The sequence below is a fragment of the Hemitrygon akajei genome, chromosome 26, assembly GCF_048418815.1.
Source record: "Hemitrygon akajei chromosome 26, sHemAka1.3, whole genome shotgun sequence".
Taxonomy (NCBI): Eukaryota; Metazoa; Chordata; class Chondrichthyes; order Myliobatiformes; family Dasyatidae; genus Hemitrygon; species Hemitrygon akajei.
In genome coordinates, this window is record NC_133149.1 from 42,838,000 (window position 1) to 42,865,964 (window position 27,965).

Genomic DNA, 27,965 nt, shown 5'->3' on the forward strand with positions numbered 1-27,965 from the left:
ACCAGGATGCTGCCTGGTTTAGAGAGTATGCATTCTGATCAGAGATTAAGGGAGCTAGGACTTTACTCTTTGGAGAGAAGGAGAATGAGAGGAGACATGATCAAGGTATACAAGATATTAAGAGGAAAAGATAGAGTGGACAGCCAGCGCCTCTTCCCCAGGGCACCACTGCTCAATACAAGAGGACATGGCTTTAAGGTAAGGGGAGGGAAGTTCAAGGGGGATATGAGAGGAAGGTTTTTTACTCAGAGAGTGGTTGATGCGTGGAATGCACTGCCTGATTCAGTGGTGGAGGCAGATACACTAGTGAAATTTAAGAGACTACTAGATAGGTATATAGAGGAATTTAAGGTGGGGGGGGGTTATATTGGAGGTAGAGTTTAAGGGTCAGCACAACATTGTGGGCTGAAGGGTCTATACTGTGCTGTACTATTCTATGTTTTTACCCTTGAGGTTCCTTGACTCTGCCAACAAGGATTCTACATCTTCCGATTCTATACAGTTTTCCCCCGTTATCTGAAGGTAGAGCGTTCCTGTGAAACCATTCTTAAGCCGAAATGTTGTAAAGCGAAGAAGCAATTACCATTAATTTATATGGAAAAATTTTTTGAGCGTTTCCAGACCCAAAAAATAACCTACCAAATCATACCAAATAGCACATAAAACCTAAAATAACATGAATGTATGGTAAAAGCAGGAATGATATGATAAATACACAGCCTATATAAAGAAGAAATATTGTATGTATGGTGTAGTTTCACTTATCAGAATCGGGAAGCCAAAATTGATTTGGAGAAAAAAAATCAGCACGTACACGCATACGCACACAACTGCCCGCACAAGGCTTCACGGTCATGGTAGTCACTCTCGGGGTAAACACACATACAAAGCGTGCGTCTTTTTTTCGTAAAAGCGAAAATCCTCTTTGGTTAGCAAAAACAGGTACCAATGTGGGTCTTTCGTAACAGCGAGCTGTCGTAAAGCAAACTTTTGAAAAACGGGGACCGCCTGTATCACCTCTTTCTAAGGATTTGATTTCAGTTTTTACTAACGGAGCCACCCCACTCCCTCTGCCTACCTGGCTGTCCTTTTGATACATTGTGTATCTTTGAATGTTAAGCTCCCAACTATAATCTTCTTTCAGCCATGACTCATTGATGCCCACAATGTCAGACCTGCCAATCTCTACCTGCACTACAAGATCATCTACTTTATTCCGTATACCACTACATTCAAATATAACATCTTCAGTCCTGTATTCATCACCCTTGTCAATTTTGTCCCCATGTTACACTGCAACTCATCCCACTGACTGCAAATTTGACTTACAATCTGCCTGTCCTTCCTCACACTCTCACCATACACTGCACCTAGTTGTATAACAACTGTCCCATCCTCAGCCCTATCACTCTGGTTCCCATTCCTCCTGCCAAATTAGTTTAAACTCTCCCCAACAGCTCTAGCAAACCTGCCTGCGAGGGTATTGATTCCCCCTCGGGTTCGGGTGTAACCCGTCCCTTTTGTACAGTGGTACCTAACCCAGAAGAGATCCAAGTGATCCAGAGATCTGACTCCCTGCCCCCTGCATTACATATCATCCTATTTTTACCTCACTGGCACATGCACAGTCAGCAATCCAGAAATTACTACCCTGGAGGTCCTGCTTGTCAGCTTTATACCTAACTCCCAATATTCTCTCTTGAGGACCTCCTCCCTTTTTCTGCTTAAGTCTGGTACCAATATGTGCCACAACTTCCGTATGTTCACCCTCCCCCTGCAGAATGCCGTGGACCCGATCTGAAACATTCCTAATCCTGGCACTTAGGAGGCAACAAATTACCTGAGTATTTCTTCCACGTCCCAGAATCTGCTTTCTGCTCCTCTAATTAATGGAATTCCCTCTCATTACTGCATTGCTGTTCTCTCTCGCTCTCTCGTTCTCCCCCCCCCCCCCCCCCCCTTCCCTTCAGAACCACAGTCAGTGGCAGACACCCAATCACTGCAGCTTCCTCCGGTAGGGTGTGCCCTCCAATAGTATCCACAGCAGTATACTTATTAAGGGGAACAGCCACAGGTGTACTCCGCACTGGTTGCCTATCCCCTTTCCCTCTCCTGACAGTCACCCAGGTACAGTACACCTGCCTCCTGCAACTTAAGGGTGACTACCTCCCTGTGGCTCTTATCTGTCACCTCCTCATTTTCCCAGATGAACTGAAGGTCATTGAGGTGCTGCTCCAGTTCCTTACCACAATTTCTAAGGAGCTGCATTCACTCCACTACCATCTGCAGATTGTGCTGCAGTTACTTACCCAAGTGGATTTTAGTATCTGCCTCCCAGGGTGGTGGTAGAAGCAGATATACTGTATTAAGGACATTCAAGAAACACTTAGATAGGCAAGTGAATGATGAAAAATGCAGGGCTATGTAGGAGGGAAGGGATAGATTGATCTTAGAGTAGGTTAAATGGCCAGCACAACATCCTGGGCTGAAGGGCCTTTACAGTGCTGTTATATTCTGTGTTTGTGACAAATGCATCTAGTAATGACAAAGGAATTTTTCAAATTTAATTGTGTGAATTAATTAAGATTTAACAAATGTTCCACTAGTTCTGAATCTGCTTGGAACTAGAAACTAAGCAGTCTTTTCCATTTCAGACGGATTGTGTTGCTGTGGATGCAGAGGTCAGTACGGATCAGGATGTTGAACGATACATGGTAAGTGAACACTGTTCCCTGCTGCTGAACTGTAATTACCATTTTCTTGTTCCTTGTTCTCTAGAGTCTGGTAAGCTCTGACTTTTCTGGTCAGTTCACCACTGGGCTGATTAAAATGTATTTAGATAGTCATTTTGTTTACTGAGGGAGGCGTGACCAGATTTTTAATTTCTAATTCATTTTAGTAAATACAGAAATTGAAGAAATCATCAGGCGAGAGGTACCTTGTGCCAAATTATTACCGTGTTCCACCATAGGAAGTGATGTTAAGTTGTTCGTGAACAAGTAGAGGTGTTGTACTTTGAGAGGACAAACCAGGGTAAGACTTGCATGGTGAATGGTAGGACATTGCAGATTGTGGTGGAACAGAGGGATCTGGGAATACAGATCCATAATTCCTTGAAGTAGTGTTGCATGTAGATAGGATTGTAAAGAAGGCTTTTGGCACATTGGCCTTCATAAATCAGAATATTGAGTACAGGATTTGGGATGTGATGTTGAAGTAAAATTTTGAGCATTGTGTGCAGTTTCAGTCATGTCAATAAGATTGAAAGAGGACAGAAAACATTTACAAGGATGTTGCTGGGAGTTGAGGAACTGAGTTATAGGGAAAGGTTTATTCCCTGGAGTGTAGAAGAATGAGAGGAGATTTGATAGAAGTAAACAAAATTGAGTGGTGTAGGTAAGGTAAGTGCAAGCAGGATTTTTTCACTGAGGTTTGATGAGACTAGAACTAAAAGTCAGGTTAAGGGTGAAAGGGGAACCTGAGGGGGAACTTCTTCACTCAGAGGGTGGTGAGAGTGTGGAACAAGCTGACTGCAGAAGTGGTGGATGCTGGTTCGATTGCAACATTTAGGAGAAGTTTGGATAAGTACATGGATGGGAAGGGTATGAAGGGCTATGGTCCATGTGAAGGTTGATGGGACTAGGCAGAATAAGTGCAGCACAGACTAGAATCTATTGGCATTGACCCATGGTATAAAAAAAGGTTGGGAACCCCTGGATTAGAAAGGCCTGTTTCTGTGCCACAGTACTCTATGATTCTATAATTCCCCAGTAAGTAAAGCCGCTGATTCTGGCGTGGCATAAAACCTAGACAGCATAAGTATCAAGTAACATTCTGAATGAATAGTGTGAGGCAATGACTTTTTCCAATAAGTGGGAGGGAACGTTTAACCACTACACTAGGCTTTACCGTTGTTGAGACCCATTATCAATACGATCGAGGCCATTGACAAAACTGAACCACCCCCACCCAATCTGTGGTTAATAGATCAGGTCAGAGGCTGGATCTCCTGTGATGAGTAGTGTTACCCTAAAGTCTATCCACCATTCCCATTGCACAAGTCAAGGTATAGTACCTGTCTGAACAAAAAGCTCTACACCAACCAGGGTAAGGCAGACTATTAAGCTAATAATCCTACCACGAACCCCAAGTATTGATGCCTTCTGCTATCATCCGCAAATTGCACCCAAGTTGTTCCAACAGCACTTTCTCGACCCATGATCCCATCAAGGACAGCAGGCACACTGGAACACCAGTCCGTGCACACATTCCCTCCCACCAAGTCGCACACCATCCTGATTTGGAAGTATGTTGCCCTTTAAGACTGGGTGCAAACGATAGAATTCCCTATCCAATAGCCATTGGGTGTATCCTCACCAGCAAAGCGTTAGCAAAGCAGTTAGTGTAACATGATTATAGCACCAGTGACCAGTATTTAATTCCCGCCGCTGTCTGTAAGCAGCTTGTGCATTCTCCCTGTTACCACTGAATTTCCTCGAGGTGCTCTGGTTTCCTCTCACATTCCAAAGATGCAAGGGTTAGGGTTGGTTAAGTCGTGGACGTGCTATGTTGGCACCGGAAGCATGGTGACAATTGTGGGCTGCCCCCGGCACAATCCTCTTGTGTTGTTGACGCAAATCAAATAATGCATTTCACTGTATACAGTGTTTTGATGTTCATGTGACAAATAAAGCTAATTTTTAAAGACTGAACTGTCTTAAACTACAGCACCACCACCTTTTGAGGGGCAGGTAGGGATAGGAAATAAATGCTGTCCTTGACGGCAAAAAAAAGTAACAGCAGTTAGCATAACATTATAAATGGTGAGAAAATACAAAAAAAGGGGTGCAAAGGGACTTAGGAGTCATCGTGTAGGATTCCCTAAAGGTTAATTTGCAGGTTGAATCTGTGGTGTGGAAGGCAAATGCAATGTCAGCATTCATTTCAAGAGGACTAGAATATAAAAGCAAGGATATAATGTTGAAACTTTATAAAGGAGTATTGTGAGCAGGTTAGGGCCCCTTATCTTTGAAAGGATGTGCTGAAACTGGAGAGGGTTCAAAGGAGGTTCATGAAAATAATTCCAGGATTGAATGGCTTGTCACATGAAGAGTGTTTGATGGCTCTGGGCCTGTAGTCACAGGAATTCAGAAGAATGAGGGGTGACCTCATTGATACATATCGAATGGTGAAAGGCCTTGATAGAGTGGATAGAGATGTGACCTTTTAGAACAAAGATGAGGAATTTCTGTGGCCAGAGAGTGGTGAATCTGTGGAATTCTTTGTCACAGGTAGCTGTGGGGGCCAAGTCTTTACTCATATTTAAACTAGAGGTTGACAGACTTGTGATTAGTCAAGGCATAAAGGGATACGGGGAGCAGGCAGGAGATTGGGGCTAAAAGGAAATTGGATCGGCCGTGATGAAATAGCAGAGTAGACTCGATGGGACACGTAGCCTAATTCTGCTCCTATATCTTATGGTCTTACTACAGAGATAAACAGATTAGTAAGTTAATTGGTCAGATGGGTGTAATTGGGTGGTGTGGCATTGTTGGGCCAGAAAGGCCTGTTACCTTGCTGTATCTGTAAATAAAATGTATGATTAAGCGAAAACATGTAAGGTAGACAACCTTGGGTTTCCAGTTGGGATGGATTCATTACCAGCTGACCATTCTGGCACCTTCACTATCTACAACTTGTCTACGTTATCACTGGCACGGTGAAGGCAAGACCTCCTGCACCTGTGAGGTACTTACCTTTTTAAATCTTGCTTTGCGGGTTGTTTCAGAATGAAGTGACAGCAGAACGGGAGATCCTAAAGGACAAGTATCAGGAAGTGTTAGATCGACAGACGCAGGTGGAGAACCAGCTCCAGATCAAAGTCCGTTGTCTTCAGCAGCAGCAGGAAGAAGAGGAGAACATTTACCAGGTAAATGCCTGTAGAAAGCAAAAGAAACTTGCATTTACATAGCACCCATCATTGAGCACATTTACAAGGAACGCTACCACAAGAAAGTAGCATCCATCATTAAGGACCTATCATGCTCTCTTTCCACTACTACGATTGGGCGGGGGTACAGGACATTAGGTCCCACACCACCAGGTTCAGGAACAGTTATTACCCTTCAACCATCAGGCTCCTGAACCAGAGTGGATAACTTCACATATTTCAACATTGAACGGATTCAACAACCTATGGACTTGCTTTCAACGATTCTACAACTCATGTTCTTGGTATTATTTATTTACTTTTTATTGTTTGAACGATTTGTTTTCCTTTGTACATTGGCTGTTTGATGGTCTTGATTTTATATATAGTTTCTCATAAATTCTATTGTATTTCTTTATTTTCCTGTAAATGCCTGCAAGAAAATGAATTTCGAGATAGTATACAGTGACACAGTATATGTACTTCGATAATAAATTTACTTTGACTGTTCACAAATGCCTTGCAGTCTATAAAGAAGTGTAATCCTTGTGGTTATGTGGGAAATTCAGCCAGCTTGTACACAGCAAGTTCCCATAAACAGTGACATGACAGTCTGTTATTAATTATTGATATTTTTTGATGTTTGTGAGCCAATATATGGAGAAAGCATTTATCTTCTATTTCCAGAGATTAGTCTATTGTGCATCTTAGTCTGATTCCGAATGTTCAACATGTTGAAAAGACATCTGATTTAGGTTCATAAACACGGCCTTCATAAGACAAATCATAACCTGATTCTGCAGGTGCCAGAAGTTTTGAGTAACATACACAAAATTCTGGAGGAACTCTGCAAGTCAGGCAGCATCTGTAGAGAGTAATAAACAGCTGGCATTTTAGGCCCTTATTAGGACTGAAAAGGCAGGGGACACATGGCAGAATAAGAAAAAGTGGGGAGGGGAAATAGTACAAGCTGGTGAGACCGAGTGAGTTGGAAGGTGGGTGGGTGGGGGAGATGATGAGTATAAAAAGTAAAGGGCTGGAGAAGAAGGAATCTAATAGGAGAGGATGGTGGACCAAGGAAGAAGGAAACTGGAGGAAGGTGATGGGGAACTGAGGTGAAGAGAGGGGTGAGAGGGTATGGGGAATGGAAAAAAGGGGAAGGGTTAGGAATTACCAGAAGTTTGAGAAATCAATATTCATGCTGTCATGTTAGAGGCTACCTAGACGGAATATGAAGTGTTGCTTCTCCAACCTGAGTTTGGCTTCATCATGGAGTTAGAGGAGGTCATGGACTGTCATGCCAGAATGGGACTGGGAAGTTGAATTGAAATGGGCAGCCACTGGGAGATCCAGTCTTTTGTGCAGGTGCTTAATAAAAGCAGTCCTGCAGTCTGTGTTGGGCCTCACCCATGTAGAGAAGGCTGCATCAAGAACACCAGATGACCTTGACAGACCTGTGTGAAATGTCAATTCATCTGGAAAGACTGGGGTCTTGACTGATGGTGAGGGAGGAGGTTTAGCTCCACGTCATTTCTAGTTGGCCTGCACTCCCAGATGATTCCATTGAATGAAGTGCTAGGAAAGCTTTATTACAATAACATTGTATGCCAAAAGCAGTGTGGTTAGATTTCTCTGGAATCAGTGGGAGAAACTGTTCATTTACTGGGATCATACCAAGTCGACAGCCCAGATCTGGTCTGTTTCGACAGTCTACAACAGTAGTAAGAGCATCTGCATTTTTACCTATAATTACCACTGTGGCAGTTTTCCTGTGACTAGGATTTTAGTAAACTTGCAATCGCATAAGCATTTTAAAAGTCAGTGGCCTAGTGACATTTTTTTCTGAACTGAGGAGGTGAATTAAATGTTGTGCAGTGGGTCCACTGCCATATTTGTGCATGTGTTTGATACGTCAGTGATACATTAGTTGACCAGAAATGCCCTTGATATGGTTAAAAGCTGATGGCCCAATTGCAGGGCCCTATGGTGTCATGACGACGTGTAAAACTGATCTGTTGACCCTCTTCTGTTCCTTGAAGACTCCTGAATTGAGACAGGCCATGGTGTTGGGAGCTGGAGCAGTGTTTAGGGAGAACTGATTAAACCCTATTCTAGTTTTTGCCATCCCATTTTATACAAAGGATAATTCCATTGCTCCAGAATGCTCCACAGATCTGTGGAAGCATTTTGTAAATCTCTCTGGAATACATGTTAGAATATAGAATAGTACAGCAGAGGACCAAGCTCCTTGGTCATGGGGTAATTATCTGCCTCGTGAAAATAATCCCTTCTGCTTACACAATGTCCATATTTTTCTCTATTCTTTGCATTTCTAGGAGTCTGTTAAGCATACAGTGGCATGCAAAAGTTTGGGCACCCCGGTCAAAATTTCTGTTACTGTAAATAGCTAAGCGAGTAGAAGATGAATTGATCTCCAAAAGTCATAAAGTTAAAGATGAAACATTCTTTTCAACATTTTAAGCAAGATTAGTGTATCATTTTTGTTTTGTACAATTTTAGAGTGAAAAAGGAAAAGTTTGGGCACCCTAAGAGATTTGAGCTCTCAGATAACTTTTATCAAGGTCTCAGACCTTAATTAGCTTGTTAGGGCTCTGGCTTGTTCACAGTCATTGTTAGGAAAGGCCAGGTGATGCAAATTTCAAAGCTTTATAAATACCCTGACTCCTCAAACCTTGTCCCAACAATCAGCAACCATGGGCTCCTCTAAGCAGCTGCCTAGCACTCTGAAAATTAAAATAAATGATGCCCACAAAGCAGGAGAAGACCATAAGAAGATAGTAAAGCGTTTTCAGGTAGCCGTTTCCTCAGTTCGTAATGCAATTAAGAAATGGCAGTTAACAGGAATGGTGGAGGTCAAGTTGAGGTCTGGAAGACCAAGAAAACTTTCCAGGAGAACTGCTCGTAGGATTGCTAGAAAGGCAAATCAAAACCCCCGTTTGACTGCAAAAGACCTTCAGGGAGATTTAGCAGACTCTGGAGTGGTGGTGTACTGTTCTGCTGTTCAGCAACACCTGCACAAATATGACCTTCATGGAAGAGTCATCAGAAGAAAATCTTTCCTGCGTCCTCACCATTAAATTCAGCGTCAGAAGTTTGTAAAGGTACATCTAAACAAGCCTGATGCATTTTGGAAACAAGTCCTGTGGACTGAAGTTAAAATAGATCTTTTTGGCTGCAATGAATAAAGGTATGTTTGGAGAGAAAAGGGTGCAGAATTTCATGAAAAGTACACCTCTCCAACTGTTAAGCACGGGGGTGGATTGATCATGCATTGGGTTTGTGTTGCAGCCAGTGGCACTGGGAACATTTCACTGGTAGAGGGAAGAATGAATTCAATTAAATACAAATGGCCCCTGTTTTTCGAACGTTCACTTTATGACAGCTCGCTGTTACGAAAGACCTACATTAGTACCTGTTTTCACTAACCAAAGAGGATTTTCGCTTTTATGAAAAAAAGACGCCCGCTTTATACATGCGTTTACCCCGAGAAAGACTACCATGACCGTGAAGCCTTGTGCGGGCAGTTGTGTGCGCATGCGTGTACGTGCATATGTGTGTACGTGCGTAGGTATGAACGTACATGTGCGTGTACGTGCTTTTTTTTTCTCTCCAAACCGATTTTAGCTTGATGTTTTCCTGATTTTGATAAGTGAAACTACACTGGACATACAATATTTCTACTTTATATAGGCTGTATATTTATCATATCATGCCTGCTTTTACTATATGTTTGTGTTAGTTTAGGTTTTATGTGTTATTTGGTTTGATTTGGTAGGTTATTTTTTGGGTCTGGGAACGCTCAAAAATTTTCTCATATAAATTAATGGTAATCGCTTCTTTGCTTTACGACATTTCGGCTTATGAACGGTTTCATAGGAACGCTCTACCTTCAGATAACGGGGGAGACCTGTACCAGCAAATTCTGAAAGCAAACATCACACCGTCTGTAAAAAAGCTGAAGATGAAAAGAGGATGGCTTCTACAACAGGATAACGATCCTAAACACACCTCAAAATGGACTACCTCAAGAGGCGCATGGCCCTCCCAATCCCCTGACCTAAACATCATCATTGCATTTGTCAAGGTCCCCCATGAGACACTCATCCAGAAAGTCATGAGGCATGGGATCAGTGGAACCTTGGCTGTTTGGATAAAAAATTGGCTTACAGGAAGAAAGCAGGGTAGTAGTGGAAGGAAAGTATTTTGCCTGGAGGTCGGTGACTAGTGGAGTGCCGCAAGGATCTGTCCTGGGACCCCTGCTCTTTGTGATTTTTATACATGACCTGGATGAAGAGGCGGAAGGATGGGTGAGTAAGTTTGCGGATGGCACGAAGATTAGAGGAGTTGTGGATGAAGCTGTAGGTTGTTGAAGGTTACAAGAGGATATAGACAGGATGCAGAGTTGGGCAGAAAAGTGGCAGATGGAGTTCAATCTAGATAAGTGTGAGGTGATGCATTTTGGAAGGACAAACCAGAAGACTGAGTACAGGGTTATTGGTCGGTTACTTAAGAGTGTGGATGAACAGAGGGACCTTGGGGTTCAAATCCATACATCCCTCAAGGTCGCTGCACAGGTTGATAGGATAGTTAAGAAGGCATATGGGATGCAAGGCTTCATTAACAGGGGGATTGAGTTCAAGAGTAAAGAGGTCATGTTGCAACTTTACAAATCTCTGGTGAGACTGCACTTAGAGTATTGTGTTCAGTTCTGGTCACCTCATTATAGGAAGGATAAGGAAGCTATGGAGAGGATGCAGAGGAGATTTACCAGGCTGTTGCCTGGATTGGAAAGCAAGTCTTATGAGGCAAGATTAGCAGAGCTGGGACTTTTCTGTTTGGAGTGTAGAAGGATGAGAGAGGACTTGATAGAGGTCTACAAGATTATGAGAGGCATAGATAAGGTGGATAGCTAGTACCTGTTTCCCAGGCCATGAATAGCAAACACCAGAGGGCATATGTACAAAGTTAAAGGAGGGAAGTTTAGGGGAGACATCAGGGGTAAGTTTTTTTTTACACAGAGGGTTGTGAGTGCCTGGAATAACTTGCCAGAGATGGTGGTGGTGACTAAAACATTAGGGGTATTTAAGAGCCTCTTGGACAGGCACATGGATGAAAGAAAAATAGGGTTATGGGGTAGTGTGGGTTTAGTACTTTTTTTTAAGGAATATATGGGTCGGCACAACATCGAGGGCCGAAGGGCCTGTACTGTGCTGTAGTATTCTAGTGTCTAGTGAAAATCTGTGGATAAACCTCAAAAGAGCAGTGCATGCAAGACGGCCCAAGAATCTCACAGCCTTTTGCCAGGAAGAATGGGGGGAAAATCCCCCAAACAAGAATTGAAAAGACTTAGCTGGCTACAGAAAGCGTTTACAAGCTGTGATACTTGCCAAAGGGGGTGTTACTAAGTACTGACTATGCAGGGTGCCCAAACTTTTGCTTTGGGCCCTTTTCCTTTTATGTTAATTTGAAACTGTAAAAGATGGAAATAAAAAAAGTAATCTTGCTTAAAATATTAAAGAAATGTGTCATTTTTAACTTTATGCCTTTTGGAAATCAGGTAATCTTTTACTGGCTTAGCTATTCACAGTAACAGAAATTTTGACCGGGTTGCCCAAACTTTTGTATACCACTGTATCTATTATATAGTTGCCTCCACTACCACCCTGACAATGCCTTCCATGCATCCACCATGCTCTTTGTGTTTAAAAAAAAAACTTGCCCTCTACTTAACTCGAATTTGCTCTCTCTTGCCTTAAGTACCTACCCCTTAGTATGAGACATTTGAACCCCTGGAAGTAAAAAAAAAATACTAGTTGTCTACTCTTTCTATACCCCTCATAATCATGTAGACTTCTTTCAGGTCTCAGCTCAGCCTCTGCCACTCCAGAGAAAGCAACCTAAGTTTGCCCACCCTCTCCTTATAACACATGCCCTCTAATCCAGAGAGCATCCTAGTAAACCTGTTCAGCACCTTCTCCAGAGCTTCCACATCTTTCCTTTAATAGGGCAAAGAATATTTTCTGAATAGAATATTCCAGATAAAGTTAGTTCAGTGCCTGAGCTTAACTTTGTGGTGCTGAATTAAACATGGAAACATAGAAAACCTACAGCACATTACAGGCCCTTCAGTCCATAAAGCCGAACGTGTTCATACCTAGGCTTACCCATAGCCCTCTATTTTTCTAAGCTCCATGTACCTATCCAGGAGTCTCTTAAAAGACCCTATCGTATCCGCCTCCACCACCTCCGCCAGCAGCCCATTCCGCGCACTCACCACTCTCTAAGTTCTTTTAAAAATAACTTGCCCCTGATATCTCCTCTGTGCCTACTTCCAAGCACCTTAAAACTATGCCCCCTTGTGCTAGCCATTTCAAACCTGAGGAAAAAGCCTCTGACTATCCACACGATCAGTGCCTCTCATCATCTTATACACCTCTAGCAGGTCACCTTTCATCCTCCGTCACTCGAAGGAGAAAAGGCCGAGTTCATTCAACCTGTTTTCATAAGGCATGCTCCCCAATCCAGGCAACATTCTTGTAAATCTCCTCTGCACCCTTTCTATGGTTTCCACATCCTTCCTATAGTGAGACAACCAGAATTGAGCACAGTACTCCAAGTGGGGTAAATTAACATTTACTATTAGACATGAAATCCTCAAGGCTGCACTGCCATTTTTGTTAATTGGACTCGTACTCTCAAGCTCTGTAACTTATTTCGAAGTTGATAATTAATAATACATTCAGCATTTTCAATTTAACTTAAAATGCTCCACTGCATGAAATCACCAAAAATCAAGCTGCTTTTAGGAAGACAAGTAAAATCTATTGAGTAGCCACTTTATTAGGCACACCTGTTCACCTGTATTAATGCAAATATCTAATCAACCAATCGTGTGGCAGCAACTCAATGCATAACAGCATTCAGACATGGTCAAGAGGTTCAGTTGTTATTCAGACCAAACATCAGAAAGGGGAAGAAATGTGATCTAAGTGACTTTGACTGTGAAATGATTGTTGGTGCCAGATGCGGTTGTTTGAGTATCTCAGAAACTGCTGATCTCCTGGGATTTTCACACACAACAGTCTCCAGAGTTTACAGAGAATGGTGTGGGAAGCAAAAACATCCAGTGGGCAGCAGTTCCGTGGATGGAACTGCCTTGTTAATGAGAGAGGTCAGAGGAGAATGGCCAGACTGGTTCAAGGTAACAGGGAAGTGACAGTAACTAGAGTCACCACGCGTTACACCAGTGGTATGGGGAAGAGCACATCTGAATACATAACACATTAAAACTTGACATTAGACCTTGAAGTGGTTGGGCTACAGCAGCAGAAGACCATGAACATACACTCAGTGGCCATTTTATTAGGTTCAAGAGGCACCCAATAAAGTGACCACTGAGTATATTCTTCTTTGCGGCTACTGCAATGTGTATAACTTTTTTATACTCTCACAATATTACAGGATAATGTTAAGCAGATCAAGGAGATGAAGGTCAAACTGGAGGATTTGAAGAGGAAATCTGAAAAAGAGAAGAAAGAATTTACTCAAAAAGAACAAGAGCTAAAGAATGAAGTTGAGAGGCTCTATGAGAACGGGAAGCGGTATGTAAGCCTTTTATTTCCATGATTGAAATAGTAAATTCTTAATGCATTCATAAACTGCATTAAGAATGAAGGTGATTAGCAAAAAAGGTCAAAAGTTAAATGAGAAAAGTGTGTTTACCCAGGGTCAGATCCTAGCTAGTACATCCAGGGGAGATTCAAGGCACACCGGATAAGTACTTTGTAAATAAGTAATTATTTTCGGAGCTTAGGAGAATAGGAAATTCTGGATTGTGTTTGCACAGTGATTGCAGACAGTGAGGGACTGAATGATCTCTGCTTCAATTTCTGTTCTTCGATGAAGGCAAGTTAGGGTTCATGATAAATGGTGCCTTTCCCATCCATCTGCTGAGTATGAGTAATCTTAAAGATCTAAGTAGTTTTTTTAAAAAGAACAATTCTATACAGAAACAAAAGGCGTGTGGAAATATTACTATTGGACAACCATGAGTTGGATCATTATATGTTCACATTTGAATCTACTTGCAGCCAAATGTAAGTTTTTTTTCCTCTATTGTCTAATGAGTAAGAAGCTGAAATAAAGCATTTGAAACTAGGATATTGAACTAATTTATGAAACTGTCATACATTAATAGGAAAATGTTGGGATATATATTTTGGAAATGTATCGTGGCTTCAGCAAAATTAGCTTGAGTGCTTTTTGTCAGCTGGCATCTGTTAGTGGTGATGAATTTTAAGCTGCAAGACTTCACTGGCATTCAGAAGAACTCTTGATGCTGCTCTCTCTCCCTGGGGTTTGTCTTTAAAGCCATGCTTCAGAGGTTGTCTCAGCTGTCTGTCAGACCACATCTAAGCTACAGTGCAAGTACATTTTCAGTATTATTATTTTATACTCAAGTCAGAGGAAGTGATCTCCATGAAGAAAATGCAAAATTGTCACTGAAGGGAACAAAGGATATCTACTACTTTTGTCTGCTTATCCAGAAAGAAACTGATATCCCCTTCTTAATTATAGCAATTAATTGTATCTTGAGTACATCCGTGGCTTTTGCCTTCGCTATTCCACCTGGATATTAATTCTATATATTCTGACTTGGAGTGGACCAAAATTGCTAACTTCATTGGCAAAAGAAGTATATACTTTAAAAAAGCATTTGTTTTTGAATTGATGCATTCCCTTTCCTGCTTGACAGATATGCAGATCTCCTTTATGTAGGAATGTCTCTCTGAAACTTCCAAAATCAAAATATATTTATTATTGAAGTATGTACATGTCAATGCATACTACTGTTATGAGTGATGGACAGACCTGATGGAAATGGGGTGCAGAGTTAACCATTCCCCAACCCCCCCTCCTGAGAACTATGAACTATTACTGTTGCTATGCTACTAATGAGAGAGAGCGAGATGAAGCACAGAGGCAGGAACATCTGCTACAGATAAGAGGGAGAGAGAGACTGTTGATTTATTGTATTTTGACTCTTCCTGGATTATTTACCTTTCACTACAAGGACTTTGCTCATTAACGTTCCTCAGGAGACAGCAGGAGTGGCCTGATTTGATGGACACAGTCATTCAGAGTTGATGGATGGATGAGACCCCGTTAGTAGGGATAAAAGACAGGTCTGGGGAGACACCCTTCAGACACACCAGTGGACACTGACCGAGTGTTGTGGACCCACAGGAAGGTGGGGGCTTCGTGGACCGAATCAGGAGATCAGTCAATAAAGTTCACAGTGTGACGGCAGGGCCGGTGGGGACGTGTGTGTGTCCACTCATGCCAGAGTGACGAGTCCACCACAGAAGAACGGTCTGGCCGAGAACGGAGGGGTCATAGTTGAATGACCACCACAACGACACGACGGATTAAGAAAGCCACAGAAGGTTTGCCCGCTGCAGCTGCCTAATCTCTCGTTCTCTCTCTCTCTCCAACGATTACAACACAACAACCATAACTACCTCAGCACGCATGAACTGAACTTTATACTTTCCTATGACAATTAATTTACACCTAGACATCGATAGAGCTTGTTTATTATTGCTTATTATTGTTCCTACACTTTTAGGTTTATTATTGCTAACTTGTTTTATATGTATATTTGCATTTTTGATACTGTATTGTGTAGTTTACTAATAAACATCTTTAGTTTTGGTACCACCAGACTCCAACGGATTCTTCTTTCTCTGCTGGTCTGACACCCAGTTACGGGATACGTAACACTACCTTGTGGTTCATTTCCAGTCATTGCCTGCATTTGTAAAAGGAAATTTAAGTATCTCTCCTGCTGTAACATGACAATGATGTCCATTATTGCCAAGAGCAAATGGTCAGCATTCTTTTCTAATAAGAATCAGGTTTATTATCACTGGCATGTGACGTGAAATTTGTTAACTTAGCAGCAGTAGTTCAATGCAATACATAATCTAGCAGAGAGAGAATGCGGAAAAAAATAATAAATAAAATAAAACATAATAAATAAACAAGTAAATCAATTACGTATATTGAATAGATTATACTGTATATTTTTAAAAAGTGAGGTAGTGTCCAAAGCTTCAAAGTCCATTCAGGAATCAGATGGCAGAGGGGAAGAAGCTGTTCCTGAATCGCTGAGTGCGTGCCTTCAGGCTTCTGTACCTCCTACCTGATGGTAACTTGAAGGCATCCATATTTAGTGTAAAAAGGTATTGTTTGACATTTTGTGAGCATGTGAGAAACTCTGCCAAATTACAAGGTGCATTCAAAATGGAAGAGATAAAATAATCAAATTCTTTTTCCTCATTAACTTTGAACCCTGTAAGTGGTGAAGGTGTAAGTATAACTAGGGGAGGCTGTGAACTGTTCTTGTGGAATGCATATCCTCTCTTGTTAATCCTTGCACTGAGCAAGTTCTAACTCTTGCCTTTCATTTATATACTGTGGCACATCACAGGAATAGGCTCTTCAGTCCACAATGTCTTTGACAGCTATGTTGTCAATTTGGCTTTATTCTGTTTGTCTGCACATGGTCCAGATTTCTCCATTCCCTGCTTGTTCATATGCCTGTCTAATTACCTCTTAAATGTCTCTATTATATTTGCCCCCAACACTTGCCCTGGCAGCACATTCCAGGCAACCTCCACTGTCTGTGGGGGAAAAAAAATAGTTGTTGTGTATATCCCTTTAAACTTTCCCTCTTGCATCTAAGGTTATGTCCTCTAATATTTGACATTTCCACCCTTGGAAAAAGACTCTATCTACTATATTTATGATGCTGTTTATTTCATATGTGTACTTCTATCAAGTCGCCCCCTCAGCCCCTGACACTCCAGAGAAAACAAGCCAAGTTTGTCCAACCATTCCTTGGAGCTGATACACTACAATCCAGGCAACATCCTGGTGAACCTTTTTTGTACCCTCGCCAAAGCCTTTACTTTTTTCTTGCAATGCAGTGATTAGAACTACACAGAATCCTCCAAATTTAGCCTCAAATTTTATAGCTGCACCATGATTTCTCTCCTTGTATACTCACCACCATTGAATTGAACTATTTCAAGTAAGTAATCAAAACATTCCTATTAATTATAATGCTGTTGATTGGAACTACTTTTGTATCAGAATCAAAGATCCATAACTGGCTCTTCTAAAATTGTCTTGTAAACTTCAGAAAATGAACTTAGTTCCATTTTAGGGAACTGTAGAGAGTTGTGGACACAGCTCAACACATCACAGAAACCAGCCTCCCCACCATGAATTCAATCCACACTTTTTGCTGCCTTGGTAAAGCAGTCAACATAAAGACCCCATCCACCCCAGTCATTCTCTTTTCTCCCCTTCCCATTGGGTAGAAGATCCAAAAGTTTGAAAGCACATACCACCAAGCTCAAAGGACAGCTTCTGTTCTGTTGTTATATGGCCGTTGGATGTCCCCGAGTATGGAATCTTGATGACTTCCTGTTCTATCTCATTCTGGCCTTGCACCTTATTGTCTGTCTGCACTGTACTTTCTCTGTAATTGTAACACTTTATCCTTGTATTGTTTTCCCTTCTATGACTGTAATACACTCTTGTGATAAAAATGATCTGTGTGCAGATTTTTCACTCTACCTTGGTACTTGTGACAATAATAAAACAATTTATCTTTTGAGTTAAGTTTTTTTGCTATTATTAAAGAATACTGCTTTAGTGGAAGAGATTTCTCTAATAAGTTCTGTGTATATGCAGCAATTTTTTGTTGGGTATGATATTTACTGAGTAGACACTGAAGTTGAAATTTGAAGGAAATTATTGAACAGCATTGCATTGGCCTGTTTGGCTGCCTCCTCTTGTTAGAATCCATAATATTGTAGTTCATTTACTCAAGATGAGGTCCAATATTAGGACAACCAACCTGATTATATATTTTTCAGATTTGTATAACTAACAAGGAATCTTCATTATTTTTGAAAAATTGAGAAAAAAAATTGGTGATGCTGGAAATCTGACACAAAAGTAGAGAATTCTGTAAAATCTTAGCAAGTCAGACAGCATCTGAGGAGAAAAAAAGCGGACAACTTGTTGAGTCTGTGACACTTCATCAGATTCATGCTACAGATACTGCATTGCTTTCTGAGATTTTGTATCATATTTACAATTAAATTTTTATTTTGGGAACAGCTAGGGAACTTTCCTGAGCTAAGGACCCACCACAATCTGTTTCAAAACCAAGCAGTTTAATCAGAATCAGGTTTATTATCACCGGCATGTGACATGAAATTTGTTAACTTAGCAGCAACAGTTCAATGCAATACATAATATAGAAGAAAAGAATAAAAATAGTAATAAATAAATAAGTAAATCAATAGCAGTATACTTATATTGAATAGATTTAAAAATCGTGTATATAAAAACCCCCCAGAAATACTGTATATTTTAAAAAAGTGAGGTAGTGTCCAAGGATTCAATGTCCATTTAGGAATCGGATGGCAGAGGGGAAGAAGCTGTTCCTGAATTGCTGAATGTGTGCCTTTAGGCTTCTGTACCTCCTACCTGATGGTAACAGTGAGAAAAGGGCATGCCCTGGGTGCTGGAGGTCCTTAATAATGGACACTGTCTTTCTGAGACACTGCTCCCTTAAGACGTCATGGGTACTTTGTAGGCTAATTCCCAAGATGGACCTTACTAGATTTACAAACTTCTGCAGCTTCTTTCAGTCCTGTGCAGTAGTGCCACCCCTCCCCATACCAGACAGTGTTGCAGCCTGTCAGAATGCTCTCCATGGTACATTATAGAGGTTTTTGAGTGTATTTGTTGACATGCCAAATATCTTCAAATTTCTAATGAAGTATAGCTGCTGTCTTGCCTTCTTTACAACTGCATTAATATGTTGGGACCAGGTTAGATCCTCAGATCTTGACACTGAGGAACTTGAAACTGCTCACTCTCTCCACTTCTGATCCCTCTATGAGGATTGGTATGTGTCCCTTCATCTTGCCCTTCCTGAAGTCCACAATCAGCTCTTTTGTTTTACTGACATTGAGTGCCAGGTTGTTGCTGCGGCACCACTCCACTAGTTGGCATATCTCACTCCTGTACACCCGCTCGTCACCACCTGAGATTCTACCAACAATGGTTGTATCGTCAGCAAATAGATGGTATCTGAGCTATGCCTGGCCACACAGTCATGTGTATATAGAGAGTAGAGCAGTGGGCTAAGCACACATCCCTGAGGTGCACTAGTGTTGATCATCAGGGAGGAGGATATGTTATCACCCGTCCGCACAGATTGTGGTCTTCTGGTTAGGAAGTCGAGGATCCAATTTCAGAGGGAGGTACAGAGGCTCAGGTTCTGCAACTTCTCAATCAGGATTGTGGGAATGATGGTATTAAATGCTGAGCTATAGTCGATGAACAGCATCCTGACGTAGGTGTTTGTGTTGTCTAGGTGGTCTAAAGCCTTGTGAAGAGCCACTGAGATTGCGTCTGCCGTTGACCTATTGTGACGATAGGGAAATTGCAATGGGTTCAAGTCCTTGCTGAGGCAGGAGTTCACTCTAGTCATGACCAACTTCTTAAAGCATTTCATCACTGTTGATGTGAGTGCTACCAGGCGATATTCATTAAGGCAGCCCACATTATTCTTCTTAGGCACTGGTATAATTGTTGCCTTTTTGAAGCAAGTGGGAACTTCTGCCCATTGCAGCGAGAGGTTGAAAATGTCCTTGAATACTGCTGCTAGTTGGTTGACACAGAGTTTCAGAGCCTTACCCAGTACTCCATTGGGACCTTCTGCCTTGCGAGGGTTCACTCTCTTAAAGACAGCCTAACATCGGCCTCTGAGACAGAGATCAGGATCATCAGATGCAGCAGGGATCTTCACTGCTGTAGTTATATTCTCCATTTCAAAGTGGGCATAGAGTTCAACTAGTAGTGCAGCATCGCTGCTATTCATGCTGTTGGGTTTCGCTCTGTCAGAGGTAATGTTTTGCAAACCCTGCCAGAGTTGCCGTGCATCTGATGCCGCCTCCAATCTTGTTCGAAATTGTCTTTTCACCCTTGAAATAGCCCTCCGCAAATCATACCTGGGTTTTTTTGGTACAGGCCTGGATCATCAGACTGCCTCATTTTTCCCCCTTTCCTACCCTGCTTCCTGTGCTTAAATGCGTATTTTTTAAAAAAGCTTTGCAAACCTGCATGTGCTGTTCTTGAGAAGGTTGTACAGACAAGGTTTACCACATAATCACTCATTGCAACATCTGAAATTTGAAATCTCTTCCAAATAAATAATTGAAAATACTCTTTCAGAAACCAGACACAAAGAAATCATTGTTAGTTCAAGGAAATTGGCTTTTATATTTCAAAAAGCTCTCTCCAATAAACCATTACAGTTTGATACTGAAATCTTTCTCCTGTTAGTCTGATACAGTATATCCCTGTTTTCTAGGCTGATGAAGGAACAAGAAGAGAAGGGGAAACAGGTTGCCATCCTGATAAGCGGTCAGTCGGATAAAAAGTAAGTCAGATACAGATTCATTTATTTATCACACGTACATCAAAACATAAAGTTAACCTAAGGATGTATTAACAACCTAAAGATGTGCTGGGGGAAGCCCGCAGGTGTCATCACATATTCTAGTACCAACATAGCATGCCTACAATGCTTGACAAAACAACATGTGGCACAAAAAGCAACAAAACAAGCCTTTGCTGCATTGCCTATGCGACCCAGTCAGTGTATGGCTTTGACCCATGTGATAACAGGTGCAAAATATACCTCAAGTGAATGCACATTGCAAGGTTGTATAGGTATGGTTCAAAAGCACTTTGAGAGCTTCAAGAGAAGACCATCGCAGCAAGTAGGTAGAGAACAGCTGTTCCAATTTCAGCTACTAATAAAAGATTGCAAGATCTTTTATTTAACGATTACCTTTATTTGTCACATGTGCATCGAAAGATACGGTGAAATGTGTCATTTGCATCAAGCTAAATCAGCAAGGATTGTGCTGTGAGCAGTCCTCAAGTGTTGCCTAGCATGCCGCATCTCACTAACCCTAGTGCGTCTATGGAATGTGGGAGGAAACTGGAGCACTTGGAGAAAGCCAGACTGTCGTGGGGAGAACGTACAAACTCCTTACAGACAGCAACGGGAATCGAACCCCAATCTTGTAGCTGATGTGGTAAAGTGATTACACTAACCACTGTGCCACCTTGAGGCCCTCCGTTGATCCAGGGTCACCATGGATGTTGCATCCCAGTTGTCCACGTGATGTGCAAGCCAGGCAGTGTAATATGGAGAGCAAGCTGTTGTCCATGTAGTAGGCTGCCCTTCTCCATGTAGCTGATGAACCCAAATGAACAGCAGAGACCAATACAGTTTGTACCAGCAGCATCACAGGAGTTGCCAGTCAAATTTGGTAACAATATAGGAGAATGCCTTAGGGACTCCAGCTCCAGATTCTTCCTTTGGATTTACTACTGAAGCCTTCCCACAAGTGGGTATAGCCGTAAGGCAGCAGAGGTTTGAGATCAGAGTTTTCTTTCTCCAAGATAAGCTGCCAACCACAGCTGATGAGCCCCATCTAGCCAAAGCGACTAGTTTTAAGGTGCCAGTAACCAGACTTTGTCCCTTCTCCTGTCAGTAGAAACAGTTCTGCCAGGCTTACTAGCTAAGCCACACGTGAAGGTCAGGAACTAGATTTGTTGTCAGAAGCTATTTGATCGCACACCATTGGGAGCATTTAAGAGGTAGTGGGAACTTGTTCCCAATACCACCCCTGGCTATAACAACCTTAAGGAACCACTGTGGCTCACATTACCTCTGACCTAAGTTTGATCCTGACCCTAGGTGTTGAATTTGTAGAGTTTCCATGTACGCCCTACGACTGCGGATTCTTCTAGGTTCTCCATTTTCATCTCCAACCTTCTGGAGATGTGCTTGGATTACGAAGTGGATTGAGCTAATTACCTCTGCCGTAGTGAGTGACAGGAAAGGTAGATGAGAGTTGATGAGTGCGAGAGAGAGTGGGTTACAAGGGGATAAGTGGGAGAATTGGGCTGATAAGAATGGCTTGATTGCTGGCATTAACTGAATGGGCTAAATGGTCTTCAGTGAAGAAAAACAAAGTGATTAACTTAGAATTTCAGCTAAATGTTGCCAGGGAGGAGGGGGGTGGGACTTTTTTCAGGAAATCCACTAAATCAGTGCACTGGTGAAGGAATTTTATAAGCAAATTATGGCCAGCATGTGTCTCGTTTCTTTTCTGCTGTCAGTACATTGGTGCTGATTATTGGTACAACAGCCAACATACTCCGATTCAAATGCTGCAGCATTGTGTCTATGGCAAAACACCCCGGTGAGCCCGAGGTGACAAAGAAACAGAACCATGGAGACATTCTGGTGGAGGAAAGACAACACAATGTTCTACAATAGGTTTTCGGCCACCGCCTGAAATTTGAATGTGTACTCCCACTGTAATGCAGGAAGTGTTAGCAGGGCAGGGCTCACTCACTGGAGTCATTAGAACGTAAAATGGTACACCACAGGAACAGGCCCTTCGACCCACAATGTTCTGTCTGTACAGTGTCCATATCCTTCCATTTCCCTCGCATGTTCAGGGATATTGATCAGACAGATTTATACCTGTGCTGATCTACTGACACAAGTCAGTATGATTGACTCCAATCTTGTTCTTATTGTTTTTGTTCTGGTTGTGCTCCAAACTCTCTACCATCATTACTTCTTTCTTTCACCTTTTTTTAATATCTTAAACAAATGGTGGACACCAGTAGTACTGACCACTCTGATATTTTTGTTATAATGTTGGATGTTTCCAGAATTATTTGAATCTGGTTTCTGGGCCATTAAAACTGCAATCTATTTTCTTGCAAATTCAGTTTTAATCTTGGCTGGCTGGCTGTTGCAGGGAGAAGCTGAATGAGGATTTGGCAAAACTGCAACTCCAGCATAACAAGCTCAACAGGAACATCTTGGAGGAGACGGAGCGTGCATTAAAAGCTGAGGTTCATGTCTTTGTTGTATGTTCTGGGGTTTGGGAATTCTGTGGGCACATTGCTACCAATTGTGGGCACCACTTTTACACTTGCAATTACTTTGTGGCCTTGTATAACACAATGGTAGACTGTAGTGTATAGAACATTATGGCATAGTACAGGCCCTTTGGCCCACAATGTTGTGCAGACTAAGATCAATTTGCTCCCACATAGCCCTCCATTTTTCTATCATTTATATGCCCATCTAAGAGTTAAATGCCCCTAATGTATCTGCCTCTACCACCACCCTTGGCAGGGTGTTCCATGCACCCATCACTCACTGCATTTTTTTTAAAACAACTTGCCAAAGACATTCCCACATCTATTTCATTCCAATCACCTTAAAATTATGCCCCCTCTTAGTAGCCTTTTTCACCCTGGGAAAAATCCCTGGCTATCCACTTGATCAATGCCTCATCATCTTGTACTCTTCTATCAAGTCAGCTCTTATCCTCCTTCACTCCAAAGAGAAAAGTCCTAGCTCGCTCAACCTATCCTCCTAAGACATGCTGTCTAATCCAGACACATCCTGGCAAATCTCCTCTGCACCCTTTCTAAAGCTACCATATCCTTCCTATAATAAGGCGAGCAGATCTGAACACAGTACTCCCAAGTGTGGTCTAATCAGAGTTTTATAGCACCACGACATTGCCTTGTGGCTCTTGAACTCAATCCCCTGACAAAATAAGGGCCAGCACACCATCTGCCTTCTTTAACACCCTATCAACTTGCACAGATGTGAAGCCCAAGATCCTTTTGCCTCCACACTGTTAAGAATCTTCCCATTAATCTTGTATTCTGTCTCCAAATTCAACCTTTTGAAGTGATCACTTCACAAAGTGAATCTTTGTGAATCAGTAAATCTCCTGTGATCTGAACTTTGTTTGCCTTGGCTAAGGCTAAAAGCAAATAGTGTGAATTGTTAAACTAATTTGTTTTTTGGGGTAAAGTGTGGTTAAACATATGTCTTTAAGGAGATCACCTGAAAGGAAGCTGTATTTGCCATATTGTCTGAATTAAGACTGACCAAGAGAAGGAAAGTTAAGTTTCATTTGTCACATGTACATCGAAATGTACAGTGAAAATGTGTCATTGACCAACATGGTACGAGGATGTGTTGAAGGCAGCCTGCAAGTGTCGCCACACTTCTGGTGCCAACATTTATTGTATCCCCAACAACTGTTTTGCTTAGATCCTGCTTTCCCACTTGCTACACTTCATTTACATCCTGAGAGGTGGTGGATGGAATTTGTCACTTCCCTTCCTCCGGAGGGGAGCAAATGATAGGATACAGAGAGTGGGGTGGGAGGGATACATTATAGAATAATGAGAATTATAAAGATTAGCTTTATTTGCCACATGTACATCGAAGCATACAGTGAAATGCGCCATTTGTGTCAACTACCAACGCAGTCCGAATATGTGCTGGTGGGCAGCCTGCAAGTGTCGCCACGCTTCCTGCGCCAATATAGCATGCCCACCACTTACCAACCTGTTTGTTTTTGGAATGCAAAAGGAAACCAGAGAACGCAGGAAACCCACGTGGTCATGGGGAGAACATACAAGCTCCTTACAGACAAAAGTGGGTGTCGAACCCCGATCAGTGATCGCTGGCGCTGTAAAGCAATTGCGCTATACAATTTCGCCACCATTCCGGTGCAATGAGGGAGTGCTTCACTGTCAGAAGTTATAACTATCGGTTAAGATGTTAAACTAAAGATCTTTTCTGCTTTTGTTCTTTTCACCCTTTTTTTTCTTATTTTATCATTCCATAATAAAGCATAAATCATAATCTTTGTGGGAGATTTTAATTTTCCACACATAGATTGGGAAGCTCATTCTGTAAAAGGGCTGGATGGTTTAGAGTTTGTGAAATGTGTGCAGAATAGTTTTTTGCAACAATACATAGAAGTACCGACTAGAGATGGGGCAGTGTTGGATCTCCTGTTAGGGAATGCGATAGGTCAGCTGACAGATGTATGTGTTGGGGAGCACTTCGGGTCCAGTGATCACAATAGCATTAGCTTCAATATAATTATGGAGAAGGACAGGACTGGACCTAGAGTTGAGATTTTTGATTGGAGAAAGGCTAACTTTGAGGAGATGCGCAGGGATTTAGAGAGAGTGGATTGGGTCAAGTTGTTTTATGGGAAGGATGTAATAGAGAAATGGAGGTCATTTAAGGGTGAAATTATGAGGGTACAGAATCTTTATGTTCCTGTTCGGTTGAAAGGAAAGGTTAAAGGTTTGAAAGCGCCATGGTTTTCAAGGGATATTAGAAACTTGGTTCGAAAAAAGAGGGATGTCTACAATAGATATAGGCAGCATGGAGTAAAGGAATTGCTCGAGGAATATAAAGAATGTAAAAGGAAACTTAAGAAAGAGATTAGAAAAGCTAAAAGAAGTTACGAGTTTGGTTTGGCAAATAAGGTGGAAGTAAATCCGAAAGGCTTCTACAGTTATATTAAAAGCAAGAGGATAGTGAGGGATAAAATTGGTCCCTTAGAGAATCAGGGTGGTCAGCTATGTGTGGAGCCGAGGGAGATGGGAGAGATTTTGAACGATTTCTTCTCTTCGGTATTCACTAAGGAGAAGGATATTGAATGGTGTAAGGTGTGGGAAACAAGTAAGGAAGTTATGGAACCTATGACAATTAAAGAGGTGGAAGTACTGGCGCTTTTAAGAAATTTAAAAGTGGATAAATCTCCGGGTCCTGACCGGATATTCCCCAGGACCTTGAGGGAAGTTTGTGTAGAGATAGCAGGAGCTCTGACGGAGATCTTTCAGATGTCATTAGAAACGGGGATAGTGCCGGAGGATTGGCGTATTGCTCATGTGGTTCCATTGTTCAAAAAGGGTTCTAGAAGTAAGCCTGGCAATTATAGACCTGTCAGTTTGACATCAGTGGTGGGTAAATTAATGGAAAGTATTCTTAGAGATAGTATTTATAATTATCTGGATAGACAGGATCTGATTAGGAGTAGCCAGCATGGATTTGTGCGTGGAAGGTCATGTTTGACAAACCTTATTGAATTTTTTGAAGTAGTTACGAGGAATGTTGACGAGGGTAAGGCAGTGGATGTAGTCTATATGGACTTCAGCAAGGCCTTTGACAAAGTTCCACATGGAAGGTTAGTTAAGAAGGTTCAGTCGTTAGGTATTAATGCTGGAGTAATAAAATGGATTCAACAGTGGCTAGATGGGAGATGCCAGAGAGTAGTGGTGGATAATTGTTTATCGGGATGGAGGCCGATGACTAGCGGGGTGCCTCAGGGATCTGTTTTGGGCCCAATGTTGTTTGTAATATACATAAATGATCTGGAGGATGGGGTGGTAAATTGGATTAGTAAGTATGCTGATGATACTAAGGTAGGAGGTGTTGTGGATAATGAGGTGGGTTTTCAAAGCTTGCAGGGAGATTTATGCCGGTTAGAAGAATGGGCTGAACGTTGGCAGATGGAGTTTAATGCTGAGAATTGTGAGGTTCTACATTTTGGCAGGAATAATCCAAATAGAACATACAGGGTAAATGGTAGGGCATTGAGAAATGCAGTGGAACAGAGAGATCTAGGAATAACAGTGCATAGTTCCCTGAAGGTGGAGTCTCATGTAGATAGGGTGGTGAAGAAGGCTTTTGGAACGCTGGCCTTTATAAATCAGAGCATTGAGTACAGAAGTTGGGATGTAATGTTAAAATTGTACAAGGCATTGGTAAGGCCAAATTTGGAATATTGTGTACAGTTCTGGTCACCGAATTATAGGAAAGATATCAATAAATTAGAGAGAGTTTCAGCACTTAAGTTACAGAGAAAGGTTGAACAAGTTAGGTCTCTATTCATTGGAGCGTAGAAGGTTGAGGGGGGATTTGATCGAGGTATTTAAAATGTTGAGAGGGATAGATAGAGTTGACGTGAATAGGCTGTTTCCATTGAGAGTAGGGGAGATTCAAATGAGAGGACATGATTTGAGAGTTAGGGGGCAAAAGTTTAAGGGAAACACGAGGGGGTATTTCTTTACTCAGAGAGTGATAGCTGTGTGGAATGAGCTTCCTGTAGAAGTAGTAGAGGCCAGTTCAGTTGTGTCATTTAAGGTAAAATTGGATAGGTATATGGACAGGAAAGGAGTGGAGGGTTATGGGCTGAGTGCGGGTAGGTGGGACTAGGTGAGATTAAGAGTTCGGCACGGACTAGGAGGGCCGGAATGGCCTGTTTCCGTGCTGTGATTGTTATATGGTTATATAACAAGCTCTGCTTTCATTTATCAGCAGGCAACCCAGCTTCATGTGAATGCTGAAAGGCCTTGATAGAGTGGATGTGGAGAGGATGTTTCCTATGGGGGGGGGGGGGGGGGGGGGGAGAGACACGTCTAAGACCAGAGGACACAGCCTCAATAGAGGGTCATCCTTTTAAAATGGAGATGAGGAGGATGAATTTCTTTAACCAAAGAGTGATGAATCTGTGGAATTCTTTGCCACAGATGGGTGTGGAGGCCAAATCATTGGGTATATTTAAGGCGGAAATTGATAGATTCTTGATTGGTTAGGGCATATATGTCAAACTCAAGGCCCGCGGGCCAAATCCGGCCTGCGGTGGAATTATCTTTGGCCCGCGAGATAATATCTAATTCCTATTAAAGCTGGCCCCAGTAATTGAAGCGCCTATGGCGTATGATATGGCGAATGCTGAGTTTATTCAGGTACCAGGTTTTCAGGGTTTTTAGTGTTTATTCTGCAGTCTTCTTCATAAGAAACGGAATTTGTAAAGTGAAACACTTTGTAGTTATAGCAGAGACTGAGACACATGAGAGCAGTCCGAAAAAACGGAGGCAACGAAAGCTGCGTTCGCACGCGTCCGACTGATCCGGCCCGCATGAAGCTGCATTTTGCTCAATCCGGCCCATGACCTAAAATGAGTTTGACACCCCTGGGTTAGGGCATGAAGGGATATGG

The 27,965-nt window shown here is 42.0% G+C and overlaps 1 protein-coding gene across 7 annotated transcripts in view; it reads left to right on the top strand.

The window, feature by feature from the left end:
• rnf214 (ring finger protein 214) overlaps positions 1-27,965 on the top strand; it is a 71,961-nt gene that overhangs the window by 12,053 nt on the left and 31,943 nt on the right. For all 7 annotated transcript variants that reach the window (XM_073030048.1, XM_073030046.1, XM_073030051.1 and 4 more), the window contains exons 4-8: positions 2,655-2,714; positions 5,789-5,929; positions 13,412-13,551; positions 20,412-20,480; positions 22,891-22,987. In XM_073030048.1, the coding sequence (XP_072886149.1) occupies positions 2,655-2,714; positions 5,789-5,929; positions 13,412-13,551; positions 20,412-20,480; positions 22,891-22,987 (507 nt within the window). The remainder of the gene's footprint in view (positions 1-2,654; positions 2,715-5,788; positions 5,930-13,411; positions 13,552-20,411; positions 20,481-22,890; positions 22,988-27,965) is intronic.